At 43.0% G+C, this 12,850-nt stretch overlaps 1 protein-coding gene across 1 annotated transcript in view; it reads right to left on the bottom strand.

Moving 5' to 3' along the window:
- The window catches only part of OLFM2 (olfactomedin 2), a 220,283-nt gene that overhangs the window by 111,010 nt on the left and 96,423 nt on the right, over positions 1 to 12,850 (bottom strand). The window contains exon 2 of the mRNA XM_070736072.1: positions 1,189 to 1,338. Coding sequence (XP_070592173.1) covers positions 1,189 to 1,338 — 150 coding nt within the window. The remainder of the gene's footprint in view (positions 1 to 1,188; positions 1,339 to 12,850) is intronic.

The following is a 12,850-nucleotide window of genomic DNA, read 5'->3' as shown; positions in this document are numbered from 1 at the left end:
AGCCTAAACTACTGTTCTCACTTTTGGGAGAAGGGCGCTTGGAGTTTTATCCAGAAATGCAACTGCAGATAAGAGTCGTGTCATGAAGTTGCTGGGTGAGGTAATTCAACATTTTGGGATGAAGTATCGTCAATATGTGGACGATACAAGCTTTATAATTATAGCTTGGCTTGCCTGAGTGAGCCCATGGAGGTTCTGTCTCAGGTCCTTAAGGCTGTGAGGGGTGGTGAACCTGGATGGGGAGCAAGAGGCTTAACCCCAAGCAAGGCAGAGTAGCTCTGGGGTTTTAGATCTCCTTGTCATGCCAAAGTCATTTTTGGGTGGGGCGTGGAGTTTGGCCTGCAATACTTTATACTATTCTAGGAGGGGGGATGGTATACAAGCTAATGATACCCATTGCTGTGTAATGATTAGGATACTTAATAAGGAGCAGTTTAAGTCTCCATCACACACAAAAAATATTTCCTAGATGGTGGGGGTGCTCTTCACAACCACATGAATGTGCTTTCATTCAATCTGTGAACTACGACTCAAGCACACCAGCATATTTTGCACTGCCTTCATTACTAATATTTTGTTTTAGCAACAGTCAGCAATTACACGTAACTCAAATCTAATGTAGCACAAGTGAAGGAAAGAAATAAATTTGGATAGTTTGCTAAAACATTAGTCAAATCCTGGTCCTGGACAAGCTGTTTTGGGGTAGAGGGTTTCTGACCAATAAATGAAGTCTTAGTTAGATGGCAAGATCCTTTCTCCTTCATATATCAAGTACCAAATAATTATTTTTAATGACCTTGAGTGAATGATTTTGAGGATATAATGTTGGGAGGGCACTTCAAACTTCTTTCAAGAAATGCCTAATATGTCTTCTATAAATGACACCAAGATTTAAGGTAGGTGATGAAATCAGACTACAGATCAAAGGTTTTGCTCTGTTTAGATTGGATCATAACTACCACTTCCCAGGTTTTGGAGGGATAATAACTTATCTTCATCAAGCTTCAATTGGATTTCACCAGATCTAAATCCCCAATCTTATAAAAACCAGGGATAAATTCCCAGCAGTTATGATTGAAGTGCAGAGAAAGGAGAACAAGAAAAGAGCATGGGGCATGCTGGCATCCCTAACAAAGGCTCCCATTGCTGAAGTCATCTTCTCCCACAGATAGGAAACATTTTGCTTACTTTCTCCATGAGCTGCCGTAGTTGCCGGCTACGCAGATCTCGCGAACACGTGCCCTGAACAGGGATGACTGCTGTGCACAGACATTTGCCATCGGGAGCCTGAGCTGACGTGTACACCTGCCAACCTTCATCTGGGCTTTGGAAGAGAGTCTATGGAGAGAAAGAAAACATAACATTGAATACAAAGGTTGCGCAGCTTTCAATCCAAAAAGGGTGACCCTTTCTGTTAATATTACACTAGCTGTAGCATTATGACTTCTAAACAAGAAATTGAAGAGGCTTTAAATTGGCAGTTTGGTGATGTCATAGATGTCCGTGGGACAACAAACATTGAACAATTTGAGGGTCAAAGTATCTGGAATCAGATATTACTACCCTTGCAATATTACTACTGCAAATATTACTACTCCTACTACAACACTCGAAACAGATACCCTACGAAAGTAGACTAACAATCCTGGGTCTAGAAAGCTTAGAACTACGACGCCTAAGACACGATCTAAGTATTGCCCACAAGATCATATGCTGCAACGTTCTACCTGTCAATGACTACTTCAGCTTCAATCGCAACAACACAAGAGCACGCAACAGATTCAAACTTAATATTAACCGCTCCAAACTTGACTGTAAAAAATATGACTTCTGCAATTGAGTTGTCGAAGCATGGAACTCATTACGTAACTCAGTAGTAACAACCCCCAACATTTTCCCCTCAGACTATCCACGATTGACCTCTCCAGGTTCCTAAGAGGTCAGTAAGGGGTGTGCATAAGTGCACTAGTGTGCCTTTCATCCCCTGTCCAATTATCTCTCCTTATCTCATTTATCTTTTCTTCCTTTCATATATCTTCTCCTCTATTTTTATATCTTTTCTTCTATCCTTTTCTTTATATATATTACTACATGTCTATTCTCTTCAATGTGTATTGTGTATTGGACAAAATAAATAAATAAAAATAAAATAAACTATTCTTATCAACAGGTAAAGGACAAAAAGATCCTCACAAAGGTGTGATCGTGCATCATGAAATAAGCTGTTATGTAACCACAGCTGAACTACCACATACAGGAAGATTCTGAATTAATCTAGAGCAGTGTTTCTTAACTGAAGAAGCCGATTATCTAGGTCCCCGGCAGTCGGGTTTCAGGCCCGGTTACAGCACGGAAACCGCTTTGGTCGCGTTGATGGATGATCTCTGGCGGGCCCGGGACAGGGGTTTATCCTCTGTCCTAGTGCTCCTTGACCTCTCAGCGGCTTTCGATACCATCGACCATGGTATCCTTCTGCACCGGCTGGAGGGGCTGGGGGTGGGAGGCACTGTTCTTCAGTGGTTCTCCTCCTACCTCTCTGGCCGGTCGCAGTCGGTGTTAGTGGGGGGACAGAGGTCGACTCCTAGGTCTCTCCCTTGTGGGGTGCCTCAGGGGTCGGTCCTCTCCCCCCTGCTATTTAACATCTACATGAAACCGCTGGGCGAGATCATCCAAGGACATGGGGTGAGGTATCATCAATATGCGGATGATACTCAGCTTTACATCTCCACCCCATGCCCAGTCAATGAAGCAGTGGAAGTGATGTGCCGGTGCCTGGAGGCTGTTGGGGCCTGGATGGGTGTCAACAGACTCAAGCTCAACCCGGATAAGACGGAGTGGCTGTGGGTTTTGCCTCCCAAGGACAATTCCATCTGTCCGTCCATTACCCTGGACGGACAGCTCACATTAGAACAACACCTTTCAGCTGTGGCGAGGGGGGCGTTTGCCCAGGTTCGCCTGGTGCACCAGTTGCGGCCCTATCTGGACCGGGACTCATTGCTCACAGTCACTCATGCCCTCATCACCTCGAGGTTCGACTACTGTAATGCTCTCTACATGGGGCTACCTTTGAAAAGTGTTCGGAAACTTCAGATCGTGCAAAATGCAGCTGCGAGAGCAGTCATGGGCCTACCTAGGTATGCCCATGTTTCACCATCACTCCGCAGTCTGCATTGGCTGCCGATCAATTTCCGGTCACAATTCAAAGTGTTGGTTATGACCTTTAAAGCCCTTCATGGCATCGGACCAGAATATCTCCGAGACCGCCTCCTGCCGCACGAATCCCAGCGACCGATTAGGTCCCACAGAGTGGGCCTTCTCCAGGTCCCGTCAACTAAACAGTGTCGGTTGGCGGGCCCCAGGGGAAGAGCCTTCTCTGTGGCGGCACCGGCCCTCTGGAACCAACTCCCCCCGGAGATTAGAACTGCCCCTACTCTTCCTGCCTTCCGTAAACTCCTTAAAACCCACCTTTGCCGTCAGGCATGGGGGAACTGAACATCTCCCCCTGGGCACGTTTAATTTATGCATGGTATGTCTGTGTGTGTGTCTGCTAGCATATGGGGTTTTTAAATATTTAAATATTTTAAATTTGTCTGATTGCTTATGATTTGTTTTTACATGTTGTGAGCCGCCCCGAGTCTTCGGAGAGGGGCGGCATACAAATCTAAGTAATAAATAATAAATAAATAAATAAACTATGAGTTCTCAAGATTCCATTCTAATTTTTAAAAATCTTAGAAGATCACAAAACAGCTGCTGTTTGCATGGGTTATATTTATCAATATTTCCTATATTATAATTTTTATTAAAATCATGTACTTTTTATTAAATTCATATAATTTTATTAAAATATTATAATTTTTATAGTTAATCATAAAGCATTCATAGAATATTTATTTATTGAATCATACACAAACAACAACAATACAACCATTCAATACCAATACCAATATAAATAAAATATTCATAAAATATTTTAACAAGTAAATAATAACTGGACAAATGTGCCAGCCTTATCAGCAACAGAGGAAAAAGAGTGAAAACTATATGCATGATTCATGATTCTTATTTATTGTTCTAATGTTTTACATGATATTTTAATTCTATGACTGCAAGCCAACTAGATTCACCTAGATGGGCAGCATGGAACTTTAATAAACAAATAAACTAAATAACTGAAGAAATTAAGATGCCCTTTGGGAAAAACATCAAGAATTTGGATGAACATTACTACAAATACCTGGGCACCTTTCAAGATGACAACATCAACCATACTTGATGTCAAGGTGGTCAGAAGTGAATACATCGTGAGAATGAAAAAGACCTCACATTACTCTGTAAGCCTGAGCAGCTTCCTTCTGTAGCAGTTATGGCAAACATTTTTTTCCTCAAGTGCTGAAAGCACATACACCCAGACACGTAATTCAATGCCTCCCCATTTCTTGGAGCCTGGGGAGGGTGAAAACAGCCTCCCCCACCCCCTGGAGGCCAGAAATGGCCCATTTCCTGATTTCCAGAAGGTCTGGTAGGCCCATTTTTCACCCTCCCAAACCTCCAGAGGCATTCTTGAAGCCCTGGGGAGGGCAAAAACACCTTCCCATGGCCCTCAGAGGCCGAAAATGCCCTACAAGAGCCTCCGTGCAAGCTGAAAATCAGCTGGCCAGCACATACATGCACGCTGGAGCTGAGCTAGGGCAATGGCTTGCATGCCAACAGATATGGCTTCGTGCGCCACCTACAGCACACGTGGCATAAGTTCGCCATCATGGTTCTATAGTATTCTTTGCATGTAAACATGCCTGTAAACATGTCTTAGAGCTGTGTGTCAAAAACATGATTCGGGGATATATGGGATAGCTACCAGGTGCATCAAAATTCAGTGCTGTCATGTGAACAGTGGCATCATACATTACCAATGAAAGGTGCCAAGGTGCTTTTTTTCTTTTCTCCCCATCCCGACCCATTTACTTGGAATCTTATTTATTTATTAGATTTGTATGCCGCCCCTCTCCGAAGACTCGGAGCGGCTAACAACAATGAAAAAGACAATGTAAACAAATCTAATATTAAAAATAATCTAAAAAACCCCAATTTAAAGAACCAATCATACATAAAAGCATACCATGTATAAATTCTATAGTGCCTGATGACAGAGGTGGGTTTTAAGGAGCTTGCGAAAGGCAAGGAGGGTGGGGGCAACTCTGATATCTGGGGGGAGCTGGTTCCAGAAGGTCGGGGCCGCCACAGAGAAGGCTCTTCTCATGGGTCCCGCCAAACGACATTGTTTAGTCGACGGGACCCGGAGAAGGCCAACTCTGTGGGACCTAACCGGTCGCCGAATCATAGCCGAAGCGATCTGGAATATATTTTAATATCTCATGTTCTTGTGCCTAAGAACTTATCCTTTATCTGGAAAATTGCACTGCAGAATTCTGAAAAGTGTAGGTATCCAAACAACAAATGCATTTAAAATCAAATCTACCCATAATTACAGTTCCTGAATCAATATGCAATACAAACTGCATTTACTCTTACCAACTGACAGCTTTCTCTTTTCCAAATTGGCTCTCAAAATGTACAGGGCAAGGAAAAATGTATACAGAAAAACATGAACTCTAGGAAGGGGTGGCATTTGTGTGTGTGTGTGAGGGGGCGGAGGGAGAGGGAGAGATTCCATAACAACCTTATATGAATTATTTCTTTAAAAAAATAATTACTGAGAAGACTATTTTGTTGGTAATGACCTATAAAGCCCTACATGGCATCGGACCAGAATACCCACAGGACCGCCTTCTGCTGCACGAGTCCCAGCAGCCAATTAGGTCCCACAGAGTTCGCCTTCTCCGGGTCCCGTCTACTAAACAATGTCATCTAGCGGGACCCAGGGGAAGAGCCTTCTCTGTGGGGGCCCTGTCCCTCTGGAATCAGCTCCCCCCGGGGATTCAAATTGCCCCCACCCTCCCCGTCTTCTGCAAGATGTTAAAGACCCACTTATGTCACCAGGTATGGGGGGACTGATTCCCCCCTCTACTCATTATAGCACTTGAGAATGGTATGATTGTGTAGTATTGCTTGTTTTTTAATATTAAGGAGTTTTAACTTTAGTTTTTACTAATATTACATTTGTACCACTGTTTATTGAATTTTATTATTGTTGTGAGCCATCCCGAGTCCTCGGAGACGGGCGGCATACAAATCTAATAAATTATTATTATTATTAATTATTATTTAAGTAAATACAATTTTGAATTAAATGAAATAATGTGTAAATGATCTAACATCTTTGTTAGATGTGTATTTGTTTATATTTTTGTATAGAACCAGCAACTCAGGTTTTTTTTGTTTGCTGTTAGTTTGTTATTGTTGTTATTGTTTTATATGGTGAGTAGTTTCAAGTCAAATGTGTCTAAATTGAATTCAATAGAATGAATGAATGAATGAATGAATGAGTGAGTGAGTGAGTGAGTGAGCGAGCGAGCAAGCAAGCAAGCAAGCAAGCAAGGGGATGGTATTATATCCTTTGAATTTCAGTAGGGGTCTGTCTATCTGGAAAAAAAAGAGATTTCATAATTTCTAGGTTTCTCTCTTTTTTTAAAAAAAATCACAGTACTGTCACAATTCTGTGCATCGCTACTTTACTAAGGAGTAAGTGCTGTAGAATGCAGGTCTTTTGGTTTCTAAGTTAAATTACTTTCAATTGTCCTGTGAAATTACTTTCTTGGCCTTTAAAGAGCAAACCTTTGTTCCTTTCATAAATAACAATAAAATATTCCCTTCAGGCAGGATACAGGCAGTTCAGGGAAATCGGTTGGTTTCTTTTCATGCAGAATATGTACACTTCCTCTCTCACACATTTTTGTCAAAATAAGTGAATGTAATAAATGTCACCGCTTCTTTGCAATGGCTCAACACACTTTACTGATTTATCTTTCTGGGTACTTAAAGCCAGGCTTCAGCATGGTTTTCTGAATGATCTCCATGGTGTGAGCCTTGTCTAGACCAGTGATTTTCAACCTTTTTTGAGCCGCGGCATATTTTTTACATTTACAAAACCCTGGGGCACATTGAGCGGGGCGGGGGGGGGGGAGCTAAAAAAAGTTTGGAGAAAAAAATTCTCTCTCTCTCTCTCCCTTCCTTCCTTTCTTTCTCTCTCTCCATCCCTCTTTCTTTCTCTTCCTTCCTTCCTCTCTTTTTTGCTCTCTTTCTCTCCCTCCTTACTTCTCTCTATGTCTTTTTCTCTCTCTCCTTCCCTCCTTCTCTCTCTCTCTCTTGCTTTCTTTCTCTCTCTTGCTTTCTTTCTCTTGTTCTCTTTCTCTCTCTGTTTCTTTCTTTCTCTCTCTCTTGTTCTCTTTCTCGCTGACTCACTCTTTCTCTCTCTTTCTTTCTTTCTCTCTCTCTTGCTTTCTTTCTCTCTCTGAGCTTCGCGGCACACCTGACCATGTCTCGCGGCACACTAGTGTGCCACGGCACACTGGTTGAAAAACACTGATATAGATAAGGGGTCAGGGGAAGTTAGCAAAATTTATTCCAATTATTCTTAGAGTACAGAATACTTTGCAAAACCTTTATAAAATTAGAAAACGAAAGAGGAATATTTCACATGTTAAGCTAATGTATTGACAGGCAGACATTTAGAAATAGTTGCCATAATCTAAATTAGCAACACAGTGAATAGGGATTCCTCCCCTTCAGCAGTTCAGTTATAGATCATTCAAAGTTAGAACAGCATTGGAAAAAAAAATCAACTAATGATCACTTTCCATACTTAACAACCATTGCAGCATCTCCATGATCATGTGACAAAAATTCAGATGTTTGGTGACTGACTCACATTTATGAAGGTTTCAGGGTCCCAGGGTAATGCTATCACAAGTTGTGACCTTCAGACAAGCAAAATGAGTGGGGAAGCCAGATTCACTTAACAACCATGTTACTAATATATGAACTGCAGTGATTCACTTAGCAAGAAAAGTTCTAAAATGGAGCAAATCTCATTTAATAACTGTCTCATTCAGCAATAGAAATTTTGGCTCCATTGTGGCCATAAGTTGAGGACTACTGTATTTCACAATGGTATAGAACAGCGTTTCCCAACCGGTGTGCCGCGGCACACTGGTGTGCCGCGAGACACCACCAGGTGTGCCGCGGCTCCTGCCCGATGCCGCGGTTTCTGGCGCTCTCCTGCTGGGCCCCAAAGAAGGAAGGCAGGAAGAAGGAGAGCTTCATTCTTTGCGCCTTTTTCCCGCCTTCCTTCTTTGGGGCCCAGCAGGAGAGCGCCAGAAACCGCGGCATCGAGCAGGAACCGGGAGGTCGGAGGCACCGGCACAGCAGCGCCCCACCCAGCTGGAGTTTCCCTGTCATCGTCGGCACACCTGGCCGTGTCATCGGCGGCAAGTGTCCTTTGGGGCCAGGCGGGAGGGCACTGGCGGTGGGAGCGGGGGGCGCTGCAGCGGCGCAGGCAGTCACGGGGAGATGGCGGGGGGCGGGGTGGTGGCTGCAGCGGCCCTGGGCACCGTTCCCTGTAGGCTTTTCCAGGGGCGCGCAGGGAGCCGCGGCCACCCGCCCGCCTGCCGGATTTTCCTCCGTGTGGCTGGGGAGGTGGATTCGCCGCCCCCGCCAGCCCGATCTCCCTCCAGTGGCTGGTGACGCAGATCTACCGCCCTCGCCAGCCTGATCTCCCTCCGTGGGGGGTGGGGGGCGACGAACCGACGACCAGGGGCTGTCCGTCCATGTTGGGTGGTGCAGGGCAGGCACAGGCAGCCCCAGGGGAGAACAAGGGAGGGAGAGAAAGGAAAGAGAGAGAAAGGGAGGGAGAGAAAATTGAATGAAGGACGGAGAGAAAGAAAGAGTAAGAAGTGGAAAGGATAGAGAAAAAGGAAGAGAAAGGGAGGGAGAGAAAGGAAAGAGAGAGAAAGGGAGGGAGGGAGAGAAAATTGAATGAAGGAGGGAGAGAAAGAAAGAGTAAGAAGTAGAAAGGATAGAGAAAAAGGAAGAGAAAGGGAGGGGGAGAAAGGAAAGAGGGAGGAAGGGGGGAGAGAAAGAAGATATGAAGGAGGGAGAAAAAGAAAGAGAGATAGGAAGGAAAGAGGGAGAGAAAGGAATGAGAGAGAAAGGGAGGGAGAGAAAGGGAATAAAAGAGGGAGAAGGGGTGAGAGACAGAAAGGATAGACAGAAAGGGAGAGAAAGGAAAGAGAGAAAGGGAGGGAGAGGAAGGAAAGAGAGATGAGAGAGGAAGGAGGAGACAGAAAGAGAGGAAGGAAGGAAGAGAGAAAGAAATAGGGATGGAGAGAGAAAGGAAGGAAGAGAGAGAAAGAGGGAGGGAGAGAGAAATAGAGCGAAAGGGAGGAAGAGATTTTTTTTTTGTCCAAACTTTTTTTAGCGCCCCCCCCCCCTCCATATTCCCCAGGATTTTGAAAATATGAAAAATGTGCCGCGGCTCCAAAAAGGTTGGGAAACACTGATCTATATAACTGGGTGGGGTTCGACTAGTAATCAATGCCAAATCTGGCAAAACAACTGGCCACTGTGATACAATTGGGCTATGATGATGATGATGATCATGATGATGATCATGATGATAGCCATCCAAGACATGTAGCTCCTCTATCAGAGGAGATGTCATTTCTTTCAGTTTGTTTTTTCCAGCTTTGCATCAGTCAATGCCACATTTCATTTTTGTAAATATTTACTAGCTGGGTTGAAACAGACAAATTACGTACAGGCTGTTGAGATTTGCATGGCTCCTTTTCCGCCTCTATATGAAAGTCTGTAATCCGGGGAAGCCCGTATTTTTTTAAAAAATATGTGATAATACATTATACTGACATTTATCAATTTATGTTAATTATCAACTTACTATTATATTAAACATGCTCATTAAACATGCGCTTTTTAAAATTGCTTTCTTTTTTAAAGGCCTGTTTAATTTTTAGCCATTTAAGATGTGCTTATTATTTATTGTTTACATTCAATTAATTATACATTTTAAGTTCCTCCTATACTATGCTATGCGATGCTATTTTATTTTCTATTTCTATCTAATTTCTATAATTTTCCATTTCATTATTCAATTCTTATCCTATTCCTATTCCTAGGCATGCCATGCCCTGCTATGCCATTATTCTATTCCTTCCATTTCATTCATTTTCAATATTATATTGTTCCATTCCATTCTATTCCAGTACAGTGATCCCTCGATTATCGCGAGGGTTCCGTTCCAAGACCCCTCGCGATAATCGATTTTTCGCGATGTAGGGTTGCGGAAGTAAAAACACCATCTGCGCATGCGTGCCCTTTTTTTCATGGCCGCGCATGCGCAGATGGTGGAGTTTGCGTGGGCGGCGGGGAAGAGCCAGGGAAGGTTCCTTTGGCCGCCCAGCAGCTGATCTGCTCGGCAGCGCAGCAGCAGCGAGCAGACGAAGATCGGGGTTTCCCCTTTGCATAGGCGGCGGGGAAACCCCGATCTTCGTCTGCTCGCTGCTGCTGCGGCCGCCCAGCAGATCAGCTGCTGCTGCGGCCGCCCAGCAGATCAGCTGCTGGGCGGCCGAAGGAACTTTCCCTGGGTCTTCCTCGCTGATGCCCCCGCTCGCCCGCCCGCCGCCCGCCAGCAAGAGGGGGAGAGATAGAGAAAGAGAGAGAAGGAAAGAAAGAAAGAGATGAGAGAGGGAGGAAGAGAGTGTGAGAGAGGAAGAAGCAAGATAGAGAAAGAGAGAGAGAAAGAAAGATGAGAAAGGAAGGAAGAGAGTGACGTCATCGGGTGGGAAAAATCGCGATATAGCGTTTCGCGAAGAACGAGATCGCGAAAATCGAGGGATCACTGTATTCTATTCTTATCCTATTCCTATTCTGTTCCCTTCCATTCAGTTGCAATATTCTATTCATTCCATTCCAACATTCCATTCTTATCCTATTCCTATTGCTATCATGTTCCATTCCACTCTACTCAATTCCATTTTAATATTCTATTCATTCCACTCCATTCAATCCAATATTCCATTACATTTTGTTTCATTCCATATTCTATCCTATCCTATCCAATCCTATTCCACTGCGTTCCATTCCAACATTCCATTCCATTTCATGTAGCAATAGGATCAAAGTTTATTTCAGAAGTCTGTCCCATTGACCACGGAAGATTTCACTAATGGACATCCTCATCCAACCTTCAGTTCCAAATATCTTGGAATGATACCTTGCTCTAAAACAGTTTTCCCCAAACTTATAGGTAGGTCCTAGCTGAAAAAGCTGGAAACTGTAGCCCCAATTCATCAGGATGGTTCCAATGTGCCAAATGGTAATCTTTGGTGTTGACAATAATTAATGAAATCATTCAGAGGTCCTGCCAGAAAAAAATCCTCTTCAAAAAAATCAGCAAATGCTCCAAAGAGGATTAATAAATTAAATATCCTCCTTGATAGTCATTTTGTTACTACCTGCCTTCATTCTGCATCTTTTGAAAATGGAAATGAGTTTCCCCACATAAGATTTAGCTGCAATTCCATATGCAGGCTGAAAGTGTATAATGTGCTTTGGCTGCTAATCATGTCAAACTGTAAATGGTCCATCTCTATCTCATTGATTATGTTCTGAGCTTGATACATTACAGATTTGCACTATTTTGCAGAATTATTGTCCCCATCTTTTTGCTCAGGAAGTCTGTCCTTTGTTACGATTCTACCCAACAAACTTCCATTAGACGTGGTTGGTAAATCCACAGTAACTGAATTTAAACATGCCTGGAATAAACATATATAGAGCTGGGGTGGTGCAGCAGGTAGAGTACTGTACTGCAGGCCACTGAAACTGACTGTAGATCTGAAGGTCAGCGGTTCAAATCTCATCGCCGGCTCAAGATTGACTCAGCCTTCCATCCTTCCGAGGTGGGTAAAATGAGGACCCGGATTGTGGGGGCAATATGCTTGGCTCTGTTAGAAAGTGCTATTGCTAACATGTTGTAAGCTGCCCTGAGTCTAAGGAGAAGGGCAGCATAAAAATCGAATAAATAAATAAATAAATGAATGAATGAATGAATGAATGAATAAATTATTATTTATTAGATTTGTATGCCGCCCCTCTCCGAAGATTCATCCTAAGATAAAATACAGGAAATAGTATAAGGGCAGACTAGATGGATCATGAGGTCTTTTACTGCTGTCAATCTTCTATGTTTCTATGTTTCTACTCTTCACTCTTGCTCTTGATTGTAAAGCAGATGACAAATTTGGAAAGGGTAAAGTTAAACAATGCTTTTGAACACTGAAGCCAGCGATGGGATGCTGCCCCCGGGGGGGGGGGACGCAGTGGGGGTAGTATATTTATGCACATTTATTGAATACTTAATAGTTTTTTATTGTCCTTCCTCCTCTAGTATCTTAGTATGATCATTAATTACTTTTAAAATAGGAAATAATTAAATAGTATGTTTTTACCCATAAACGCTTTAATAATTTCAATCATTATCTATAACTGAACTTTTATGGCAATGAAAGAAAATTGAGCTACTTGCCTAAACTTTGTGGGTTCAGTACAAAACCTTAAAATGTTACTGTGCTCCTCAACAAATAATGCTGTCCATCATCTGTCCTTTTTGTGGGTATTCAAATAATGTGACATAATCAACCGAAAAAGAGTCCAAGTTGTAAAGTCATTTACAACAAAATGGGCTCTCTTGTTACAATCTCCCCCTTTGCTAAACCATACCACTATAACAAAATTCCTGACGTTTGCTCAATTCCCTTTTTAACTATGGAACTGCTATGGCTAATTTTAGTCTCACTTGCTTTAGGCCATGCTGAACCCCTGTGGTGAATAATGACATGACCTTTTTATTATCTCTCCCTATATTGTGAAGCTA

This window comes from Erythrolamprus reginae, chromosome 2 (genome assembly GCF_031021105.1).
Source record: "Erythrolamprus reginae isolate rEryReg1 chromosome 2, rEryReg1.hap1, whole genome shotgun sequence".
Lineage (NCBI taxonomy): Eukaryota > Metazoa > Chordata > Lepidosauria > Squamata > Dipsadidae > Erythrolamprus > Erythrolamprus reginae.
Note: the sequence above shows the minus strand (reverse complement) of the source record. Positions and strands in the feature narration are given on the sequence as shown.